The following is a 24,043-nucleotide window of genomic DNA, read 5'->3' as shown; positions in this document are numbered from 1 at the left end:
GGTCCGCACCCTGGGCCCACCATTCGCAGGCAGGTCTGCTGCCTGTCCCTGCCCCAGGAGAGAGGTCCGGGCACCTCCTGCAGCCTGAGGTCTGCACTGCTGCCTCGTCCTTCAGCAGCCCCGTCGGGGTGGAGGCATCAGCCACCACCGGGGTAGGTGGTGCAGAGTCCCCAGCCGGAGCTGCAGCGTCCTGCCTTGAGGGTCAGGTAGGATGAGTGACCTTGACCTGCGCAGGTGGTCGCAGAATGGTTCCTGGTTACTGGGTTAAGTGGGTCCTGCCTTGAGGGTCAGGTAGGATGAGTGACCTTGACCTGCGCAGGTGGTCGCAGAATGGTTCCTGGTTACTGGGTTAAGTGGGTTTCAGGTCTCTCCACTTGGCCAGTGGAGCGTCCCTCCTTTGAAGAGGTGCCCTCCTTGTGCACCCTCCCACACAAACTGCCGCTGACTGCCGCGCCACGCCCTGGCTGCCCCGCCACGCCCTGTTTGCCCACTCTGTTGGCAGCGCTCCTGGTCGCTGGTGCTCCCTAGGGCGGCCTTTTGTGGGAGTGGAGTGTGGCCAACCTTACTCCTGGCCCCAACCACACCTTGTCAGCCGCTGTTGTGAGAGCTGCCGGCTCCTGGCCGATCCCTGCGCTCCCCTGGGGTTTCCCCAGCTCAGGAAACCCCACCTGTACACCGCGATCTCCCACTCCTCTGCAGAATGCGCCTGCACCAGAACTGATGGCCTCAGTGAGTGACCGTCAGTGGTGGTTTCACCATGTTATCAGGGATGACTGACAGGTACCAAGCTCAGTAAATGAGATAATGCATGCTTGTCCATACAAAAAATGCTGGTTTTGCAGTCCAGTTTCCTTTGAAAGTAGAAGTGTATGGCTTGTGGATCTGTCAGATCTCCTGCTTGTATTTTTTTACCTAATTAAAGACGACCATGTCCCATTTTCATCAGTTGAACATTCAAAAGCAGGTAATTACTGGGTCTAATCCTTCCACAGACATACTTACAGGTGGTCCTTGGGGTCCTATGAAGCCAGGGAGTCCTGGGCTGCCATTTTCTCCTTTATTTCCTTTAGGACCCTTAGAACAGAAATGAGACAGACACTAGCAGCCCTTTCTCCAACATCTCTTTTCCAGAGCATGCATTTACAGATACATTGGAACTGGGAAATTTCACCGTAGCAGCAGGACTCGCAAAACTGACAAGGAAAGGAAGAACAAAGTCATTTAGAAAAACAGATTGTAAACACCATGCTTGCATTATTAATAAGCTATGTGGGGTCCCTGTGAAAAGATGAAAAGGAAGTGACAATTATGGAAGTGACAGGACGTATGTTCAGTGGCTATTTTGGCACTGCATGGCTTATAAGGTGGTGTTGCAGAGTGGAAATGCTGTGATGGACAACAACAGGGAAACAGTGCAGGTGGTCATACTGCCCAAATCTGAGAATACAATCAACAAACAGCTACTGAGTAGCTCTTTTGCCTTTATTTCCAAGTTCAATTAAAAAAATGTCTGCCTTTTACTTATTTCTTGTAATATTCTGCCAAACTATTCCTTTTTCTTACAGATCAGGGCAGTTTAAATGGCAGTTCATGATACAGAGCCATTTCATGTACACTTCTGATATTTTTTTTTTACTCTTATTTTAACCTTTTCTTTCACAACTTTGTCCCCTACCTTCTAATTCAGAACATATCTCTTTTTCTTCTTAGAGCAAACTTGTCTTCATTTTAAGCCCGCCTTGTGTAAAGTGAGCACCAACAAACCCAACAGGCATAAAGTACATGGCTTTTGGGTATGCAGTCAGCCCTAGAGATTTCAGGGGCTGGGCTGCATTGCTGTGTGCAGGCTTAAGCATCGGCATTGTGAATTGGGATGGGCACTGTCAAACAGCAGATGCAAAAAGAGAAGGCTCCTGGCAGGTTTTACCTTGTAATTACAAGTTAGCAATGGTGAAGGTGGAAAAGAAACCCTTATTACCATGATAACTTTCCTCGCCTGCCCTTTTTTTAAAAATAGAAATATAATATATTGGCTTGTCACACCACATTATGAGGGAAATTAGTGCATTTCCAGACAAGGCTGGAAATAAATGGATTCATGTATAGCACAAGGAAACACTTCCCATAATAACCTTTATGAAAGGGAGAGGATTCATGTTAATGACAGAGGATACTGATGAGATGTCTGTCTGTTCTGCTGACCAACACTGTCTCATTGTTTCCACTTTCTCATCCATCTGACTTTATCCTTTCAATCTCTTATGTTATTTTTAGGCTCTAAATCCTCTGGACCAGAGAGTGCTGCAGTTCTGTGTTTGTGCGGGAAGCTGCCTGGTGAGTCCCCAGGTCACTAGCTGACTGTCTAGCTAATGTGATAACACGGTGATGAGTAAAAAATAACCCCCATTTGGCACTCACAGGGCATCCAAAAGCCCCAGTGGCCTGGTGAAGATGCAGAAAGCCAAAAAGCAGTTATAGGAATTGGGAACAGCAGTGGGCATGATACAAAGAAATGCAGGTTGAAAAGGCAATAGTGGGGATCCACGGGGTAAGAAGCAATGGCAGTAGTCTGAGGAAGGTAAGAAGTTATGTCAAGGAGAAAAAAGCTGTAGCACTTATTCTTGGCTGCAGAAAGGCTGCAAGACTGTACCACCCCTTCCTCACCTGTAATCTGAGTTATCACCTCCCCATGCAGAAAGGTGTTGCTTGATTCTCTGAGACTGTTTAAGAGGAGACATCTCTGCAGCAAAGCAATACATGCTCAGGGCACAAGTCTGTGGCGAGGCTGAGGTTGCTTTATGGCATTGCAAGTGCCATTAAGAAGAGTGAAGTTCTGCTGCAATTTTTCAGATTTCTCCTGCTATGCCTTTTTTTCTATCTGAATCTAACAGCCCAGCAAGCTGTAATGTCTAGGCGGACAAAGAGAGGGAAGAGCCCTGCATAGCAATAGATGCTACTGGACACAAAGGTACATTTGCATGGATTTGCTGAATCCTGAGCAATATCCAGCAGCAGAACAGAGGAAAAAAAAACAGCTTCTCACTATCCTCCTTACAGCTCTTCATTACCATGCCGTTCTTCCACACAGGATGGCCCCAGGGGGGGTTTATTCTGCTTCATGATCTTGGTTTACTGCCCACAGTCTGCTCTTTCCGAAAGCGCCCGGGGAGGATTTTTCTGCTGCTGCTATTCCTCAATGGCAGTCTGCCAACTCCCTGAGGCCCTCTCCTTCCTTGTGACAACTCTCTGCTGGCTGCACAGTCTTTGCTTGGCAAAATTAAATCTACTGGTGAAGATGAGGCATGCCAGTCTTTTTCTATACCAGGTAATAAATCATTTCCTTTTTCTGAGAACACTTAACTTTTGCTGGGAAAAATGATGACCCAGCTAGCAGGTCAATTCCAGGAATGTAGTCAAACCTGCTCCAATGTCATGGCCAGGCAGTGATTTTCAGATCACTGATCTTCAGACATGGCAGCCTCAGGGATGGTAAGCAGCTACACATAATCCACTCCATCTATACTTCATCAGTCACTTCTTGACATAACTGCTTGCTGCATGAGTTTTCCTTTGTGGTACTTACTGGGTTACCTGCTGGGCCAGGTTCTCCTGCAGATCCAGGCAATCCATTCTTGCCCTGTGTCAAAAGGAAAAAGATTAGTGAAGTAACGTATATTACAAATAAAAATATCCACATACAGCTACACCAGCAGGGAGTTCTTCAGCATTGTCCAACCTCCTCTCTTGGCAGACTGCAGAGTAAGGATATCTTATTTCCACAACTTTTGCATCCCTGATTGCATGGCTGATCCCATTCCAGGATAAAAATTGAGAGATGTAGACCCAAACCCCCTAGTCTGAGGAGGACCAAAGCAGCACTCCTCCTCCTTTTCTTCACCCTTATCCCTATAATATGCAGCATCCTCCTGGATGGATGGAGCCTCTTACTATGGCTGCTCCAAGTCACCAGTGTTCAGACAAGCCCCTTTAGTCTGTGTTTGAAGCACCTCTTGGCAACTCACTGATCCACGTTAAAGTGCTCTGCACTAGCTGACAGATATTTCCAGATCCCACCCCCACCTTCCTGTGTTAGAAAACTTTCTCTCTCCAGTGACTGAGGTAGGTCCTGCAAATTACTGCCTACCATCCTCTTCTCAGGGCTATCATATGAATCAGAGCCCAGAGGCAAGGCATCCTATTTTTTAATCATTTCAGGCTTCCCCTTTTTTGAGAAAAAAGCCTTGAGGCATTTGACACTTGCCTGACACCAGACAACTCAGAATGAGCCAAATCATCCTTTAAAAGGACTTGTTTCTCACCGTTTCTTATCAAAGTAGCTGAGGTGACCATCTACACTGACTGAAGTTTGGTAAGATGAAATTCTACACCCTGCTCCTCTCTCCTCCCAACTCACCATGCAGAGATGTTTTTCCCTGCATTGGAGTTGACCATAAAGACCAGCCCTTTTACTGGCAATATTCAAAATCATGCCTCATACTCCTTATTAGAGAAGAAACAAAGCAGAGGAAGAGCAAGAGAAACTGATACTTTGCCCTCCAATATACAAAACCCCAAGTATCTCTTCTCCAAAGAAGAACATGGCCCGGAGTTATGATAATTTCTGTCTCCTCAAATCTTTTTATTCATTGCTGGTGTTGTGCAAGGGCATGACATGTTAGTGAGCGATGCCAGCAGTACAGGAATACTGAGATAAATTACAAGGTAGACACATGAGCTCTCCATATGTTCCTGCAGTCTAATTTAAACCCCTATCCTCCCAGCTCAGAGGGACCTGCCACTCCAGCTCCTGGCATTACTGGCTGAATCAGCACTTTGCCCTTATTGTGGAACATGTTGTAGAATCAGTTTCACTAGCAAGTCTTCCAAGAAGGAAAAGAAATCACTCTTTGCAACATATTAAAGATGTGCCTAGGTTCGGCAATAGAGACCTGCATTCAAATTTGGAAAGGGCTGATTTTTAGGAGAGAATTGAATAACCCATGAAATGAATAAAAGTAATTTCTCTGCCATCCCAAATGACACTTTCTGAAATGTCAACTAAATTGCCATTTCTCCATTGAAATTGTAATAAAACTCTACAGGTGTTCAATTTTCCTAAAATTATACTTTATTTTTGTGGAAAAAATTACAGAAAGCATGACAAAAATGAATAGTATCACAACTGGACCTCACATATCTCAAACTAGGCACCCGCAGTTAGTGTCTACCTTTGAAAACTAAGGCCTTGTAAGAAGCCAGTGAGACACCAGAGCAAGAATGGAATATGAGCACTTCTGACATTGCCGTCCTGGCAGAATCCATTAAACTGTTCTCACTGAGTCAGCGACCATCACTCCATTGCACTATTATAAGTTTTCATCAGTTTCTAGCAATATCATTCTGATTTGTATTTTCTTAAAGTAGACTAAAAGTTTTAGTCAAACATCACCTGAATCTTGCTTAAGACTCTTCTTCCAAACCAGAGTTCTGGACTGCAGGACATTCTCACTACATACAATGTACCTCCAGAAATGGCTTGTCAGGACAGAAAACTCACCGGCTGCCCTCTGGGTCCTCGAGGGCCCTGTGGTCCTATGGGACCAGTATCACCCTGCAATGAAGAAAAGTATTCTGGTCAGTGAGAAAGATCTGACATGGAGGCAAGCAAACAAGCAATTAAAAATGTTCCTACTGAATTATACTGTTCACATATTAGGGAGAAACAGCATTAAGGGAGTCTCACTACCTCCTTTCAGTTATGTATGAGGAAGACCAGCCTTTTGAATTTTAAACATCTGTCACTAAATGCAGTCTGGTTACAGGCAGAAATCACTATTATCAGGTTATCTTAAAGCTGGATTTCTCAGAGACAGAGATTCTCTAGTATTTCTCAAGAATTGACTACTTTATTCTCTCTTGAGGGAGACTTAAGACCTACTTCTATCTTCTCTGAGGGGTTCCCTTAGGTCTATCTTCCATTTTACATTCTAGGATACCATTTACAGCACAACAGTTTTCCAGTGATACAACAGGGTGCAGATAAGAAATCACTTCTCCAAGTCCCGTGGCAATGGTACATCAGCTGCTTGCCACATTGCTCGGCAGCTCCTGCAAGATCCCACGTCAGCTGCACTCTCCCAGGACTTTGTTACATGACTGTGTTTGACGCTAATAATGTCAGAGGATCTGTTTGTACCATCTCTTTCCTATGAGAAGCATCATCTTATTCTATAGGTATTTCATAGATTTCAGTGGAGCTACACTCTCAGTAAAGTACAGCTTTTACAGAGGAAGTGTGACAGAACCTGGCCCAGTGGGATCTGCAGAATGAAGCACTGCTTGGAGAGGGGTGGCAGAAAGCAGGTCCATGGCTATGCAGCTCCGTCTAGGATTCAAACAATGCGGCTTTCTCTGCTTTTCCAAAGATGTAGCTGACATTTAAGTGTCAGCAGCTGAGCTGTGACAAAGGCCCTCAAATTCTTTGTTACCCCAATGATCTTAGCATAAATCATTCCCTAAGCACTGATCAAGTAATTTATTGCAGTTTCTGCAGCTGTTTTAGGTCAGGGTTGCTGTGAATTAAAATCTTCATTTGTCAGGAAGAAGGAGATTAGTTTCTTCTCAAAATGGTGCACTTACATCCTTCCCTGGTGGCCCCTCACGACCAGCAGGACCTGTCACACCTGGCTCCCCCTGCAATTCAGCAAAAAGGAAAGAGTATTAGCTCAAGGTCAAAGACAGACCAGTAACACCACTATAAGTGATATGAGGTTTCTGCAATACTGGACTGAGCTCGGTGAACACTTTTTTAAAGTCAACAAGATCCTCGTTCATCATACATGACACACAGCTTATAAAAATAACTCAGAAGCATCTTCTGTAAGTGATGCACAAGGCAGTGCACTGCTTTCTAGCAAAATATTTGCTACTGCTAGTGCAGTCACCAAAAACCTCTTCATGATACAAAAACTACTATAATGAAGAAGAGATGAGGAAATCCAACACTGGATTTTTCAGCTAAGCTTCTGCAAGCAGAGCATTTTATTTCCCTGTAAAAAGCTAGAATTAGGCAGAAAGACATTCAGTTTTGTAGTCTACTTTCTACACCAAGGAGTTTTTTGTACTGTATTGCTCAGAACAGAAAGGAGACCAACTTTTCATGAAGGACTTGATTTTTGGGTTTTATGATCCCCAGGCAACTAAGTCAAAGGGCTAGAGACATTTCTATTCTCATTTCTGTAAGTTTTGTTCCTGGACTTATTTTTCACTTCTTAGGCCTTTTTGGAGGAGAGCTGATCCTTGTCCAACAAGCGCGGTAGGGTTCCTCACTTTGTATGTCAGCATTCACACCAGAGGGATGTGGTATGGAGGCATCCTTGAAAATTCCTCACAAAGGGCTATCTCAAAGGGAGCATTGGAGGAGTCAGCTCTGCCAGCTGCCTCACTTTACCTGGAATCAAAACTTCAGCACAGGGAATGAAGAAAGGCGCTGTGATTTTATGCCATGAGTGTGGCCCATGGAATTTTAGTTGGAAACAGCCATGTTAAACACAGACCTGTCATCATTTTTACCTCTTGCCTCAGAAAGGTCAACTTCACACAATCTTTTTCCAAAGGATCATGCATAAGGTACATGTTACTTACCCGGGGTCCTGGGGGACCTGTATCTCCTCTCTGTCCTTTGAAACCCTACAAAAGGGAATGAAATCAATAATTATCCATTACCCCCAAGCATGAAACACTAAGAAAACTCTAGCTTGAATGTTTACTCAATAACCTTCCCAATTTTGCCTAAGATTACTGAGGACTGGTCAGCATGGAGCTGCTGTGTCCCACAGACTGATTAGGAAGGGCTGTGTCACAGGAAGAGCTTTCCATAGCTCCTTAGGCTGCAAGATCAAGACTGTAGTGCATGTATTCCTGGTGTGACCAGCCAATGGATTATTTAACCCTAAATTTCATCGTTCCCATTCTTTCAGAGGACATGTAACAGAACATAAGGGCTACAGCTGTGTCTATGCCTTCTGGTAGAAAAAGTGTCATGAGGTGATGTGTTTTAACTTCTAGATAAGAGACTTGCTCTTCTCCAAGTGTGAAGGATTTGGAAATGCCTGTGTTTTATTTTTGTTGATTATTTATTTATTTAGTCATAATACCATGACTATTCTCAGTCTTGCCAGCTCTTTGGCTATACGTTTGCGTCAGTAAAGGACCTCATCTGCCCAACAAAACCTTTCCAGCTACAGTACAGAAGAGTGACTGGATGGAACCCTTCTGAGTAGCACCTACCGGTAAGCCTCTGGCACCTTCCTGGCCTGGGAGCCCTGGTTCTCCAGGCTTTCCCTATGGGAAACAATCATGTTCATGTTAGTGTGAGTCTCAGGTCCTCTCTGCTGCTGAAAACTTCCCACTCTTCTCCCTTAGATGTAACAGCACTGAGAACTGTAATTGCCCAGGGTTTCTTGAGCAACACTGCTGTCTGAGCATGCAAAGAGGACAGTAGTGACAGGTGTTCCCATACATACCCCTACCTGCACTGTAAAGAACGCAGCCTTTGAGGTTCAAAGGCAGCTTACATCTTCGGACTGGTGCACCTTTACAGTGTTTTAATGTCAGAGGGGTAATGCATAGAACTGCACCAACACCTAGTCAGCACATACAAAATCAGCATCTGCATGTAGAAACCAGGTGTTTTAATGCAAGCACACAACTGTCTGCAACTGCTGTGACAAGTGCTGCTCCACATAACAGTTGTCCTAATGATTGGGAACTTGGCTCTTCTCAGAACCACTAAGTCCCATTTGACAAGTCATAGCAAGAGGCTGGCAATGCCAGATACTAGAAGCACATTCTTCACATAACAAACACAGTTGTAAGGAATAACATTCACTGCCCAATTTATTAACATCTCCTTTTGGCTCACATCTTCATGGCTCAGCTTTTTTCCCTCAGCAAATGCAAGCATAGACTAAGTAGAGAAAATCAAATATAAAACCTCTAATCCTGGACAACAGAACTGTTGCAAAGCAATACAGAAAAGGCTTCTTTAAAGACACCTCCTTTAAAGATTTTATGCCTCATAATCTTCTACCTAAAAAATGGATCACTAGGTTTAATGTTACAAGACAACCTTCTTTCTCTGCAATATTTACGGTAGCTGTAAAAGTGGAATCACTAAGTTTTAGTATATTTATGGTAGCTGTAAAAGTAAAAGAACCCAGTTTCTTTTCAAGATTGGTAGCATGTGACTCTTACAAATTACTCAAGACAATATAGTCCTTCTGGTGTTAAAAAAAGACATGCAAACAGGCTCCCTGCCCCCCTTAAGGAGTCCATAGATAGGCAGCTCGAAAAACAATAACTGGATGCAGGGTCTGGTTGCCTGAGAGAAACAGTTTTAAATTACATTACCGGTTCCCCAAGAGATCCTGGCTTGCCATCTTTGCCATCATTCCCAGCAATGCCCTGTAAATGAAATGCAAAACAGGGTAAAAAGGAAGGAGTCGATAGGGAAGACTGGTGTGGTTTTCGTCAGTGTGAGTTTCACAGTGATAACTCTGCTTCATCATGGCATACTTAAGTTTGCCTAACCCTCCAAAAATTACTCCATTTCTATAGGTCAGCCATAAACCTCTCCTTGCCGCACCACTGTAACAGCATAAACCGTTTCCCTTTCCAATATGGCAAGTCTAAGGGGTTTCCTCCTTCTCAGTAATGCGAGCACTCCAATAATCTTAAAACAGGATTCTAAAAAAAGGTGTTATAAATCATTATAATGCCATTATCTTCATTCAACTAGGCTACTTTACACTAGAAATAGCTCTGGCCCTACCCCTACGACAGATTGAAAAAACCCAAAATGCTGAACTAATATATTTTTCAGAAGAGAAGAGTCTATGCCCAAGATGCACTTGAGCTTGCATCAGTGCAAAGGAATAATTTTGACTGTGGATTCAGATAAAGACAATATTCCAGTCTGTGAATTTTTGTGCCTTTACACTGGAGCTATTAGTTGATTTTTGTGCTCTGCACAAGAGTATTTCTTCCAATGAGGAGGCAGGTAAGGAACGGACCTGATCCATGTTGGTAATTAACACTTAGCTTTAAAGTGATCAAATACAGCATTCACACTGTCCTAGACCAAGGACACAGCATCAACATGACAGATACCATTACAGATCATGTGTAGCTTTCAAAGCACCTCAAAAACGTCACCTCTTTGTTTTACACACCTATGTGTTTATGAACAGTTTAATGTATTGAATTAGAAGGAGTTGAATTGCACTCACTGGAAGTCCAGGCAACCCTGGTGGGCCCTGTGGACCTGGAGGGCCATCTTTACCCTGGAAAGAAAGCAGAAACACTGCGGGTCAGACAAGCTCCTCAGATGCTTCTGTCAGCTGAAGATTTACCAAATGTAGAGACTGACAAGGAACATCTGTGAGAAGCTGGTCTTGTAGCTCATGTCACACAGTGTAGGAGGTTTCCTTGAATTCCTTCTAGTTTAAACTAGAGGGCTTTCTTTTCACATGAAACATCAACTATTAGTTATAAATCGTTACAGATGGAGAAACCATTGAAATGACTGGCAATTCTTTTCTGAAGTTTAATTACATTTAATATTTAGTCCTTAACTTCCTGCATGAGGTGTCCAACCAGGAAGCAGAAGATCTGTATTTTATACCTATCAAATTGGCAGTTATGAGAAGTGTTTTGCTCACAGTCCCAAGAAATGCCCTTACTCTACAGGACCGGGTAATAGCATCCCAGGTCCTGCACAGTGTCTCAACCTTGATCATCCATTTGAAAGGGAATTTCAGCCAACCTGTCCATGTAGGCTCTGACCTCTCTGCTGAGAGTGCTCAGTGATTTCGGAACAGCCATCAGAAGGACCACCACTGTTTACTTATGATGAAGGTTATGTTGAAATGCATCTGCAAAAGGCACCTTGCTCATAAGGAAAGCCTGCTCTAGAAATTAATCACAGAATTACACAGTCTTAAACTGTTCCAGCTCAACAGCATGCATTACTCAGGGAAAGTTCATTTTTTCCTTTTCAACCTGAAGTTAGCATCAATCACATTACCTGTCTCTCTCTGGGTTTTCTGATGCATTACCATAAAGTAGCGTCTGAACACCCTTCAAATGAAACAGCAGTAGCAAAATTCTTCAGGGACTTCTCAAAGTTTGCAACTCTACTAGTATTTTCAGTGGTACCAGGGAATGGTCTCAGGTCTGGTTTCCTTTCGACAATCCCCACACATAGTTCAGGTGTTAGCCTGGGTCACGAAGCATCCTAACAGTTTTAGTCATCCTGTTCTAGACGCTAAGAGATGTTACTATCAAGGACAGACAGACAAGAGGTATCAGAACCTCCTTAGAGGTCCCATGGACTGGATTATGCTCCAGCTAATTTAGAGTTTCCTTTGGTGAGTAAACAAAACTGCAAGAGCTGCATAATCTGTGGTTATTTGTGGAGGTCCTACTTGCAAGTGTAGAACTGATTCAGGCTGAATATTTTGGGGAGCTTCCAAAGGACATTACAAGGGTTCCAGCTCAGCTCTACTTCACAGAGCTAAATATAGGTGAAGCTGCTGGTGAAACACACAGCTTAGAGCTTACTATCTCTCCTGGGTTTCCTGCTGGTCCTATTGGTCCCGGTGCCCCATCTGGTCCCTAAACAAAATAAAGCAGAAACAACGTGAGTGATTAATGCATTTTGTACATTTGTCAACACACTCACTACCCCAGCTAGCAAGACTGAAGTTTTCTTCAGTCACTCAGTTCAGCATTCATTCCATTATTTCTTCATTCATCACAGAAAAACAGTGTCAATCTCTGCATTCAGTCAGCTTCCAAAGCCAGAAATAGTCAGATATTTGAGTTTGGTCCTGGCCCTTCTTTCTGAAAACAGGGAATAAATAAGAAAAAGTCAATCTTGTGACAAAAATAAGTCTGAAGAACAGAAATTATGAGAGCAGTTTGAAGCACACTCTGTGGCAGGCAAATTCCTGGAGTCACGAGTCAATGCAGACAGAGGAAAAAGTCAGCAAACGCTGAAGAAAAAAATATCTAGGGGAACATCACATTCTTCTCTGCTTTGACAGGCTCAGTTTTACTTTGCATATTTCCTTTGTGAGTCTATTCAGAGGGTGTCATAGGACAGTTTTAAGAGTTTTAATCCTACTGGAATAACCCTATGGCTGTGGCAGTATGAGGTTGATACAGATGCAGTAAATGTTTTATTAGTTTCTCCTAAAATAGTGCTCACAAGAGCGCAAATGACCTGCAAAGCAGGTCCACATGTTATCCCAGTGGCAAAGCATTCACCATCCTTCAGGTACTTCTACCATCTGAAAAGAGAATTTTAATCTAATCTTCTTTTCTTGTACCTCCTGTCATTTAGTCAGTGCAATGTAAATTCAGCTTTGAAGAGACTGTGCTGATCCCCAGAACAGACAAAGGTTGCAGACCCTCAGCATAGCGGAGACAAACAGCACTGTAAGCAGCAATATGAGTAGTGATGACTATGGGCAAAGAAAGGTGATTTGGAAAGAAAAGTCCTTCACTCAGGAAAAGTCCCAGCTCTTGGAGGGTGCAAGTGGTGATATCACAAGCAGAAGAGCCAAGTTTTTTCAGCCCTGCTTCTGCACTGTCACCCCTTTTTAAATACAAAGAGGTGTAATTGTATTTGTGGAGAGAGTAGCTAGGAATGAGAAGGAATGTGATGTAGAGGAACACATGTATAAAGCTTTTTAATTTAAAAGTAACCCACAGGATATGAAAATTGGAGAAAATCCAGTCTCATACCACTACTGTGTAAAATTGAGAACTAAAATACTCTTAGATGTGCTGGTTCCAAACTGACAACATATTCCACACACAAGAAAACACCTATATGCATACTACTAAGTAGTCTCTGCAGAAGAGTTTTCATTATCATTGTCTTGTATAAAGAGAGTGACTGAAGCTTAGCATCAATTTACAGAGTGAGTTGAAGCAATCAGTGAAAAGTGGCCAATGTATTAAATAGCAATTATCGTGAGTGGGGAACGCTACGACACTCAGGGGACCATTAGGAATCCACTGGAAAATGCAAATGCCATGCACAGACAGATGGGAACGGTCCTTTCTTCCACATGGAGCTTGCAACAACCTTTATTATTAAGGAAAGTACAGGACCATCTTTGCAACAGAGAAACTTACAGGTGGACCAGGGTTTCCAGGAGCCCCTGAGAAGCCAGGCATTCCAGGGTGGCCCTGCAGAATGAAAAGAGAGACTTTCTTTACACATTATTCACATCCCTAGTGATGTGTATAAAAGTTAACTGATGATAGAACATTGTGAGGTAAAATCAAAATGAGACAATAAACAGAGAGCTAGTTATAAGGAAATAAAGAACCATGGCCTTTTAAAGCAAACCCTTGGTTTTCAAAGCCTGTACTTCAGAAAGAAACATAGTTAAATTTAAGCTGTATGTTTTCTAATGTCTATGCTAACAGAAGATGAGAACAAATAATGTGAAATTGTACAAGGCAGGAAACCAAACCTGTTTAAAGTATCCTACAAATCTCATTGAAGAGGTGCTGATTTGCACCTTAAACTATTGACTCAGCCATCGGCAAAATTAGCTATGAAACGTTGCTCTAATTTAGACCATTCTCCTCTTTCCTGTGGCATCTCAGTCCCTCCTAAGAGGTCATCCTTACATTCATCTTCTAGGACAAATGGAAACACCAGCTTTTTCAACCCAAAGACACCTGACCTCCCAGATCTCATCTAGGCATTATCTGGGGAAATGACTAAGGGTTAGGTAATGTAGAGAATTGAATGCATCCAATCTAGAGGTGAGGAAGCAGATCATACAGGAAGGTTTTTATTGGAGATGGGGATGGAAGCTTGTGGAGGACTGCTGCAGTTCCACTCTTCAGCATAGTCCATTTGAGCTTTAACAGTGATGAAGAGTTCTCATCCTTGTCCTCTGCCTCTGAGAAGGGTATTCCTCTACAGACATCATAGGAGTTATTGATGAAGGAACAATCACAGTGATGGCATTGTTGGAAACCACACTCTGCTTTTACCTGTTCACCTTTTTCTCCTGCATCCCCAGTCATACCATGGTCTCCTTTAGCACCCTGATAATGAAAAAAAAGGCCATTGAAAGTCACTTAGATTTAGTATTGTATCAGCTTTTTGACCTATTTCATAAAGCACTGCGACATTTTAGCATGAAACTCATAAATTAGGACTGAGTCCTGCTTGCTCTCCTCTTAAATTCTTCCCTAGACTTTCACTACCGGTGTTGGAGCGAGGAATATACATGAAGAACGGCCTTTGAGCAGACCCAACATAGCCCTTTTTTAATGTTGTAGCCTCTTGGATATCAAGAGGACTTATACATCCTTAGAATGCAGACAGGTTGTTAGGAACTTCACTAAATCAGATCTCGGTAAGGAATCATCTGGCCCAACAAAGACATCCATAGTATGAGCCAGTAACCCTCTCTCCCTTCAGGGACAGCAGCAATAAAACCAGCATTTCTAAGGTGGAGCCAGAAAATTCATACCCAGAAAGTGCCCCCTTTTTTCTCTCTCTCTCTTCCTGTGCTAGTGACAACAGAACAGAGGCAGCTAACTCAATGTAGGTGTCTGTATTACCAATGTTTGAAGTAAGGTCAGATGAGTCTTACACAGTGAAAAATACTGGATGACGGTGAACAAATTACGAACAATGGACAGAACACTGATGAATTGGTAGCCATGGAAATAATGCTCTGGTTTACTACGTGGCAGCTAGGAGACAAGTGGGGAAGTAAGGGCTGCTATTTATTAATTGAAAGAGGCCTAATTCGTGTTGCCAGAAGGCATGAAGCTGCTCATGAGCAAAGATCTGCAGTCTTACTCTTCTATTTCAGAATGAGACCTAATACTAGTTTGGATGGTATTGGTAAGGACAATATACTACACATTCAAAAGTGCAGAGCTCTTTGGGTCTTTCACTGTGAGGATCCTCCTAATGTATTTAGGAAGGAGTCACAAAGACTGTCTTTGTATTTGCACCTTCTTAGGGGTCTTCGTGGCAGATGCAGCCCCCCTTCCCCCCCTCAACAACACCAGAAACTTCTTGACCGATGGATCTCTCTAACAGGGGACAGGAAAGGCAGGACCTCTTGGTCAACAGGCACGACCCTTAGCCAATCAAACACCTCAGTTGAGAGAAGTTTCTAGACCACTGACCATATATGGCCACAGATCAGATTGACCTAGGTTATAAAGGGAGCCGGGCTGGGAGGCCATGTTGAGTTGGTCCTCTTTGGAGCAGTGGGTGTGCCGCTGCGGACTCTCTCCTTAGGCTGGGATGTCACCTAAGGAAACTCCTTGAGGCTGACAGCCCTCATCTTATAGGTGAGGGATTGCACATTTTGGATTATCATTCCAAAGTCTGGGGATCTCCTGAGCCATGTAGTAATGAATTCCATATGGTGTCCTGAACCTGTAGCTTAATGTTTATTGGAATGTAAAGCTATTTTGGTTAAGAGTACATTTTATTTTTATCCTAATTTTCAACTTTGTTTAGACAAATAAATTCCCCTTTTGAGTTTGCCATCTGCCTAGTTTGATTATGTTTATATAATCCTTTAGACATAAACGATTGACCAAGTCTGGGACTAGGAGTGGATCCAGCTGCACCCAGGCTCCTCTCTGAGAAGGAGTTTAGAAAGCAAGGGGGTCCTCTCTGGACCTTGTGACTCGATGGGACTGTCTCCTGGACAGTTTTGGCTGACCTTGTCCCCTACGCAGCAAATACAGGTGTGCCTCCATGACAGTCTTAGAATATGTTCTTTTAGCATTCGCAGAGTCTGTGAATCTGCCTTTTTCCTGAATATAAGTTAGACTATTTGTCAATTACTTGATTGTATTTTATGCACATGCAGTTTAAAATTGGACCTATTACTTCACCTAAACATTCAGTCTTGCTGCCCAAATCTTTGCTTTCTTCTAGCATATAAGAAAGCAGCAGACAGTATGTCTCAGACTACTTGGTGTTTCTGCCAGTTATTGTCTTTATGGGTTACTAATTATTTTGTGAAATTTACCCTGGAACATAATTCCATTTTGATCAACCCTCTATTTGCTCTTGAGACTCTACTGCGCTCCCCACCACACTTTTAATTGCAAGATGTAAAATTATCATGAATCTCTATTAACTTGTCATACACCCTAATAAGTGCAAATACAAAGATGTTATAATAGCAGAAGCTGTTTTATACAGTAGGTCAGGGAATGCAGGGAAGTCAGGAGGAAGGTGCGGTCCATCATGAAATCACCTTATCTCTCTATCCATTCGTTCGTTTTGATTTATTTCACATTAGGCAGTTGTAAAGGTTTTGATTATGACCAGGCACTGGCATTGTGAGCAGACTGATGACAGACCTTTTAATGAGAAATGCTTGAAATGTGACATTATTGGAATCCTTCAGATATTGGAAGTTTTATGTTGGTCTGTGTCCCTAGATGGTTAGGCAGAAGCATATAACTGAAACAAGGAGTACTTCCTATAGCGTGTTCCAGGAAACATTCAGAGTTTGTGGATAAAACCACCATGGCAGATAGTGTATATGGAGCCCAGCAGCCCATTGCATCAGCCTTAATTAAAGTGATCCAAGCTTATAGGATTCAAAGAGGAGAGGAACAGGCAGGGTGGCTACTGCTGAGGCTTTCATTTCTTCCTCACCTGATTTGGATTGAGACTTACTCTGAAGTCCTTATCCGTCATCAAAACACCAATGTAATGAAATTCAACATCAAGAATCGGGCCCTCCACTTCTGTGTGTGTGTGTCTGTGTGTGTCTGTGTGAACAGAGAGATGATAGAAGACACTGTTTATGTGAAACAGTGTTCATGTGGGGAGCGGTGCAGTTCTGCATGCATGTGTCACTTCAGTGAATTGCCAGTACAGGGCCCACCCAACAGGTCAGTCCTACCTCTATACACAGAAGTGGATGCCACCAAGATCCTGCTTTAGCTAGGATACTAACTAGTCACAAATAAATTTTCATTAGACAGCTGAAGAAAACCAACCAACCTTTGGGCCATCTAGGCCAGGTGGACCTGCAGGACCTCTGGGACCAGCATTCCCCTGCAATACAGAAGAGGTAGAGGTAAACACTAGTTTAGTCCATTGACTCCACAGACATGTAAAAATGATTCAGTAGGTTGTTGATGAAAAAAAAGTTAAAATCAACCATCTGGAAATATGATAAGAAAAACAAGGTTATACCACATCCAAAACATGGTCACTTCCCCAGCTCTCTTACCATTTTCCCATCCTGGCCATCTCTACCTGGTGGTCCTCGGAGGCCTTTATCACCTTTGAAACCTGGGATGCCTGGCAGTCCTGGTGGGCCAGGAGGGCATTCGCTGCACACATCCTAGGAAAGAACATGGAGAAATAAATTAGCAATAGACTGAAGGCACTTAGCAGACCCTACAGACACTCATTATGAATGCAGCAGTATAGTGCTAGTATAATACATAGGCCTTTGCAGTTTGGCCACACTGGTTAGGATCTGGGTTACTTTGCCTTACAGATCTGAAATGAGGGCAGTGTGGAGCAGAGTCAGGGCCAGCAGCTGAGCTTACACGTGCTCCCATGGGGAGTTTCCTGTCAGTTCTAGTTGGACAAGTCCTAACTGATCATCCAGGATCAAGAAAGCAAGGAAAAGCTCTTCCTAATGGGGAGGTCAGAAAGCTGCAAAGCAAGACTACCAAGAACAACCTTGTTTTGAAGCTACAAGAGTACTAGAAAACTGTGTCTACACCAGTCTGAAAAAGCTGGGTTACTGCTCAGAAGGCATATTGCTAGGGAAAACCCAAGCGCAGCACAATGTCAGAAAGGTTGTTCTGCAAAGGAAGCTGTATTCAACAGCTAGTGTGGTCAAGGAGGACTCATCCAATGGAGTATGTGAAGACCAGGTGAATGTCACAGTGTCCTGGCCAGATTCTGTCATGGAGAAATACTACCCCCCTCCTTCCAAAACTCTTTGAAGCATCATCTCAGTAATTTCTACATTTCTACTATCCTCAGGAAATGAAATATCACATTTCCATTTCAAAGGCAGACTCCCTTTAGCAAAAGGGGAGTGAATCCTGCCTATAAGAGACAGCGTAGCACAACAGGCAGATCATCAGGCCGAGAGTCAGGAGACATTGCTCCAACACCCAACTCTGTCAATCATCCATTGCAAAATTGTGGGGTAAACTGTCTTTCTAAATCTCAGTCCCTACATGCATATGTATCTACTTACAATGTAAGTGCTTGAGAAACACTCAAAACAAGAGAGTCCTAATTTCATCTGGGATTTCAAGGTGCTGCTTTGTATGTGTCACTGTTTAAGGCTAGCCTGGCAATTAAAGCGGATGACAGATGCTCTCTATTAACTCCTTCCTCCCCCAGAAGAGGAAGGAAAGGAGAAAAGGGAGAGAGACTTGGGGGTTGGAAAATGAAAACAACTTTAATAAAACAATAACAATGAAAAATTGTATAATAATATCAATACTACTAATAAGAGAAATAAAAATAGACAAAACTCATATTGAGCTTCCCAGTGATGATCATGGAATTGCTTGCCACAGTGGATGTCCCGGGCTGGATTTAGCAGCAGACAGGAAGCACATTCAGGAACACATGGGTTGGGATTAGAGGCAGGGGAACAAGCAGAGTCCTACAACAATGCTGGCCATGAAAGAAGAAGGTCTGACCCCCATGATCCCTTAGCTTTATACTAAGTATGACACGTAAAGGATGGAATACTTCTTTGGTCAATTTTTGCTCACCTGTCCTGTCTGCTCCTTCCCTCAGGTGCAACCCTTTTACACCTTTTCACTTGTGGAACATAAGAGAGCCAGCAGTCACCTGGGTTCCCACAGGGATAAGTATAAGCATAGGTCTTTCTGCATACCGATCCTACCGTTACCTTGGTAACAACTATAAACATCAAGCGTTATCAATTCTGAAAGCAAACACTGTCTGAAAAGCCTGTAGTCAACTTCAGAAAGTGCAGTTACTTAGAAGAAACTTAACTGAAGGAGGATATACTGAAAGAAGAATTGGTTCTGTTTTAGTCGAAAATGGGATTATATGGATCTGTACCAAGCGTGGAGTGAAAAAATACCAAGCAGAAAGAATATGCAAGGCATATGAATATGTTTAACCATAACATAATCAAAGGAAGAAAACAAAGGAGCATTAAAATGACATCCTGTACCTAAGAATCCGTCTCTTGATATTACCCTGATCAGAAATCCCAAACAATATGATACAGTGAAATCTTCAGAAAAATACTTGTCTCTGTAGAAAGACAGCTCTTCAATGAGGGCACCTCACAGTAGCAATCTTAACAGGGTCTTTTGTTAATGGGGTTGTTAAAAAAGGTAATCTTTTAGTTTCTTTTAATCAATAAGCAAGTATTTCTTGCCATATCCCAAGACTGCTTAAAAATCTCCCAACTCGACCCATGTAAATCTGTAAAGATTTTGCAGTCAACACTTGTCAAATACTGACATACTTCCCAGACAACTCTCTACATGGAGTGTAAAAACACAGATAGATCATGGGTGCATCTGGAGTTAATTACCTGCATCCCTTGAGATGCAGTTTGCAAACTGACTTTGCACTCACAGTTCAAAACTACTCCAAGTCACTGTTGAAGGTATACGTGAAAAGTCAGACATTTTATTAAAATGGTTTCCATTTTCTAGTTTAGATAATGCAACTTGACAACATTTATTTTTCCTTGGGAATGCATGCCTCAGAGCTGAAAAAGTCTCAGAGCTTTTGTAACATGCACCATGTTATAAAGATCTTTGTAGGTCATTTCACTGCTGGGGATGGTCAAAAGGCATTGGATTTTGATCTCTAGCATGTGCTCTGGTGTCCCAATATCAGTGCAAGTAGGAGACCTGCAAGTTTGAAGCTTTGACAAAGTGTTTAAAGGCACCTTTTGCACATGTGTCTCAGACATTTTCCCATCACAGAGTGTTAGTCAGATTTGAATCAAACATACAGATAAACTCCTACCATCATCAAAGGTCGATTACCTTTACTAAGAGATTTATGTCCTCTGGAGAGAGCAGGGGTGAGGAACCCTGTGGAATGAGAAATTCATTATCTCAAGCAATTTCAAAGGCATCAAGATATAAGAAATTTTCCTGAACATGCTTATAGACTTTCATTGGCATCCCTTGCCCTGCCTAGGGACTCACTGGGTCAATCACATACTTCCTGCCCTACGTTATCAATGCACTTCATCACACTTCAGATGAGCTCTTGCTGAGGGTACTGCATAGTGGTGCTGAGAAAGTGCCTTTCAAATTTTGGCTTTTATTTACATGCAGGATATCCAGTTAGTTTCCTACTGTTCCAAAGCCATCCCAGATATTTTTATCATAACCCCTTAGTGGTTCTTAGTGTTTTTCCAGTTGCTCTGCTGGAAAGAGCCACAGTGGAAATGCACTGAAGTACAATTCTGAGGTGAGGTGTACAGGTGGAAACTTGAGTTAAAAGGAAGACGCAATATAGAAGTGAAGTTACATACTGGTTTTCCAGGAGGTCCTCTTTCCCCTGGATTTCCAGGTAGACCCTACAGATCAAGACGAAGAAAAAATTGTGGAATTATCATACAATAATGCCCTGGTTTCTCCCGCACTCTGCTGACTGTTCTGGACTAGCACACATTTTACTTTCTGCCAATGAGCACCACTGCTCCTTTTATGTGACAAGCAGTAAATTCCTTTAAATATCTGCCATTTTAATATCCTCTGAACCCCTCCTAAATCTCACTTATCTACCATGTGACCTTGTTAAATTCATTTGAGCCACACAAAGGCTGAAATTGCTTTAGCTTGTCCTCTGGTCACAGGAAACAGTATGAACTGCAGTAGTGTGAAGGATGACTCTTTAAATCCCTGAAGACACCTGTAACCTGCAAAATCAAGACCTTGTTTGCACAAGCTTTGCAAACCAGTCCCTTGCCCCTGAAACAGCAATGAGCCTTTTTATTTGTTTGTTTGTTTGTGGGGGTGTATTGGTACCAGTTTTCATGAGATGAAGGCAATGAAACGACCAGCATCCTTAGAATTTAAGTCCAGGAAGCCATGGCTTGGAAAAGGGACACCCCTCCCTCAATGGGCATCTCTTGCCTGTCCTTAGCAAGTCATTAGTTTGTGAAAAAAAAAAAAACACAACAAACCAAAACAAAATGAAAGATTATTTTAAAAATTTGCATAAAATAATGCTTACATGGGAAACTCAATCTTTTGAACAGACAGTTGGTCACTGTCCAGATGGTGATAGAAACCTGCATTGTAAGGATCCTTGCAGTGGTGTTTTAAGTTGGACTGGGTGAGATCTCCCCAAACCATTCTCTGCTAAATTCCTGTATCCACCTGGCCCGTCACCCTGTGTCATCACTCAAGCATATGCATATTCTAACCATTCTGAGTACCTTAAAGAACACAGAAAATATCTTCTAATTATCTTAACCACATACAAAAGGCTGTCCTACGTGAACATTTTTGCATCTGCAGAAACAGTTTCTACTGTCCATTTAAGAGCATCTTACCTGTGTTCAGTTTTGTTGTTTCTGCAGCAGGACCCATCTGGAGAGGTCTCTGGGATGGTGCCAGATTGCCCACCCAGGATGTTAATCAACACACTGAGGATACAAGGAATGGCTTTCAATCAGTCTAGGCTCAGCAGGGGCTACTGAGGGGACTCTCTGGGACTATCCAAAATTTCTACCTGCAAAGCTCCTTTAAAAATTGGTCAAATTCTTTACCAGGAAGGGGACTAGGTCTTCTGTCAATCACCTTGTCTCAGGTTGGTCCTTTGTCTCCAACCAGTTCATTGTGTTACTTATGCAGACAACCAGATGGGGAGTTACTTGGCTACCTTGGGATTAATGACTTAAGTGCACTGTGTGTGCACACAAAGGCATGATACCCTCCTACACCATAATTACAGTTTTAGAGCAAACTTGAATTTCATCCTTGTATCTCATTTGCAACTTAAATCCTGTACCTCTTGCTAGAGGAGAGAGAAAGTGGGAAAATACATTGGTGGTTCTTTGTCCACATTGAACACTGGGTGAACAACAATCCTTATGCTACCTTGACTTTCTAAGGGATGAATATTGAACATGAACTGAAGTGGATCTAAAGTGGAACTGAAGTAATACTGCAGCCCATGGATGAAAGCTTGTTTCCTGAGGAACTAAACCTTCTGCAGGTGAGAACCAAGAGAAGATAAGGTGTGAAGGAGGTTCTTAGCTCATAATTCTCCACAAATGTCCTTCAGGGGAATTGAGTAAATATAAGGAAATATTATAACCATTTACAGTTTTGCTTCTTACACAGAGCAGCAATGTGAATGTAGAAGATTGCGGGGTGTTCCCAAAATTTCTTCTCTTTCACAGATGCTAATTATCAGGTCATGTTTTTGGCATCCTCTCCACTTTGGTTCTCAACTACTTCTGCAAGTGGGAAGAGGGTTGCCTGAATAATGATTACACAGACCTTATATTCCTAGACCTACTTTGTTCAGGAAGACTCACACAGCACTTGCTTTAAGGAGTGTGATACAAAGTAAAGACTTGAGCCCTCAGAATCATCCTGGACCAGAAAGCAACACAGAGAAGACAATTCAGAAATATCTTTCATGCTGACTATTAATGTAGCTATAAATAAACTATTTCTACCATAGGGCTTGCTGACAGCCTTTAGCCTGGGGATCTGAAACATGACATGGTACTAGTGGTAGAATTTAAGTATTTAGAGAAGATTTATTTAAAGAAGAATGTAGGAAAAGACTTCTTAGTTAGAAAAGACACACAGGAAGGGAGTGACTAAAACTGATATCCTAGGAAAGATTCAAGGATAGCTATGATGTCCACATAGTATCAGATTGCCTTGAGACAAAAAGGGATGGATCTATTTTCTTGAACGCTCTATGATGTGGAGCGGGTGATGTCTTTAACAGGGTGCAAATAAGTCGGGATAAGAAATTAAGCTATGTGCAATGGCTGACAAATCTGGAAAACACTACATCCTCAGGAAAAGTCAAACAATTGAAAGGTACATGACTGCAAAAAGAATGTCCTTTGAAGAATGGTTGTCTGAGCTGAAATGAACAAGCCAGATGTAGGATGATGGCACTTCAGCATGTTGCATTATCAGAGAACAGGCAACTGGAAGCAGAGTCCAAAGTAGAGGAAAGATCGCTGGACTATAGACACCTGGAGTTAGAAAAGGCTGACAACAATGGCCAAGCTGCAAACATTGCTCAGAGAAGAATGAAAATGCCAGAAGGAAGGCACAGAGGGTATAACTGCATCTGACAAGCTGACTAACAGGGGAGGAAACTGCAAAAGAGAAAGCTAGAAAATAAAAAAAAGAACTTAAAAGAGTCTGCCCAAAAAAACTGCATGGCAGTGAAAAGAAACACTGCCAATGCGATATGGAAATATGCACAAAGCCAAATAACAACCAGTGTTGGAAAGCTCATAAAGTTTGAACACTTTCAGGAGTTTGCAGCCAACAGTGGCTGGCACAAAGTAGAATATTCAATGAGCGTTTCAGCATACCAGTGCAGCAAAAAGATGTCAGCAATGATGAGGTATGATGCACAGAATCCAGAGTACTCTATCAGTCTGCAAAATCTGACACACAGGAATAGTCTCTGACTGGGAACTGATGGAAGCTGTGCAGATGACATGCTGAAAAATGATGCTCAGGTAAGTGATACATGTGAAAATAAAAGAAAGTGTGTAAGGAAAGCGGAAACCAGTCATACAGGCTTATGTTGGGGTAGTTCTATTACAAGACTGAAAATTAAACTTGAAATACAATAGCTTAAATAGGTTATAAGTCCCAGGAATAAAAAGCCAATAGGAAGTTTAATAAGTGTAATCTGGTTAGGGGTGTATGTACCCTAAAACAAACACACAGGCTTCTTGGAGCTGTCCTTCTAACTGTATGGGAAAAT

General features: G+C 42.5%; 1 protein-coding gene across 1 annotated transcript in view; it reads right to left on the bottom strand.

Moving 5' to 3' along the window:
- Nucleotides 1-24,043, bottom strand: part of LOC104161453 (collagen alpha-1(XXII) chain-like) — a 137,962-nt gene that overhangs the window by 12,004 nt on the left and 101,915 nt on the right. Inside the window, exons 25-38 of the mRNA XM_009699905.1 lie at nucleotides 20,594-20,642; nucleotides 20,101-20,148; nucleotides 17,319-17,432; nucleotides 17,087-17,140; nucleotides 14,083-14,136; nucleotides 13,207-13,260; nucleotides 10,290-10,343; nucleotides 9,412-9,465; nucleotides 8,290-8,343; nucleotides 7,645-7,689; nucleotides 6,640-6,693; nucleotides 5,558-5,611; nucleotides 3,584-3,637; nucleotides 1,003-1,074 (exon numbers count right to left, since the gene is read on the bottom strand). Of these exons, the coding sequence (XP_009698207.1) occupies nucleotides 1,003-1,074; nucleotides 3,584-3,637; nucleotides 5,558-5,611; nucleotides 6,640-6,693; nucleotides 7,645-7,689; nucleotides 8,290-8,343; nucleotides 9,412-9,465; nucleotides 10,290-10,343; nucleotides 13,207-13,260; nucleotides 14,083-14,136; nucleotides 17,087-17,140; nucleotides 17,319-17,432; nucleotides 20,101-20,148; nucleotides 20,594-20,642 (814 nt within the window). The remainder of the gene's footprint in view (nucleotides 1-1,002; nucleotides 1,075-3,583; nucleotides 3,638-5,557; nucleotides 5,612-6,639; nucleotides 6,694-7,644; nucleotides 7,690-8,289; nucleotides 8,344-9,411; nucleotides 9,466-10,289; nucleotides 10,344-13,206; nucleotides 13,261-14,082; nucleotides 14,137-17,086; nucleotides 17,141-17,318; nucleotides 17,433-20,100; nucleotides 20,149-20,593; nucleotides 20,643-24,043) is intronic.

The sequence above is a fragment of the Cariama cristata genome, unplaced genomic scaffold (assembly GCF_000690535.1).
Source record: "Cariama cristata isolate BGI_N322 unplaced genomic scaffold, ASM69053v1 scaffold2415, whole genome shotgun sequence".
NCBI classification, from domain to species: Eukaryota; Metazoa; Chordata; class Aves; order Cariamiformes; family Cariamidae; genus Cariama; species Cariama cristata.
Note: the sequence above shows the minus strand (reverse complement) of the source record. Positions and strands in the feature narration are given on the sequence as shown.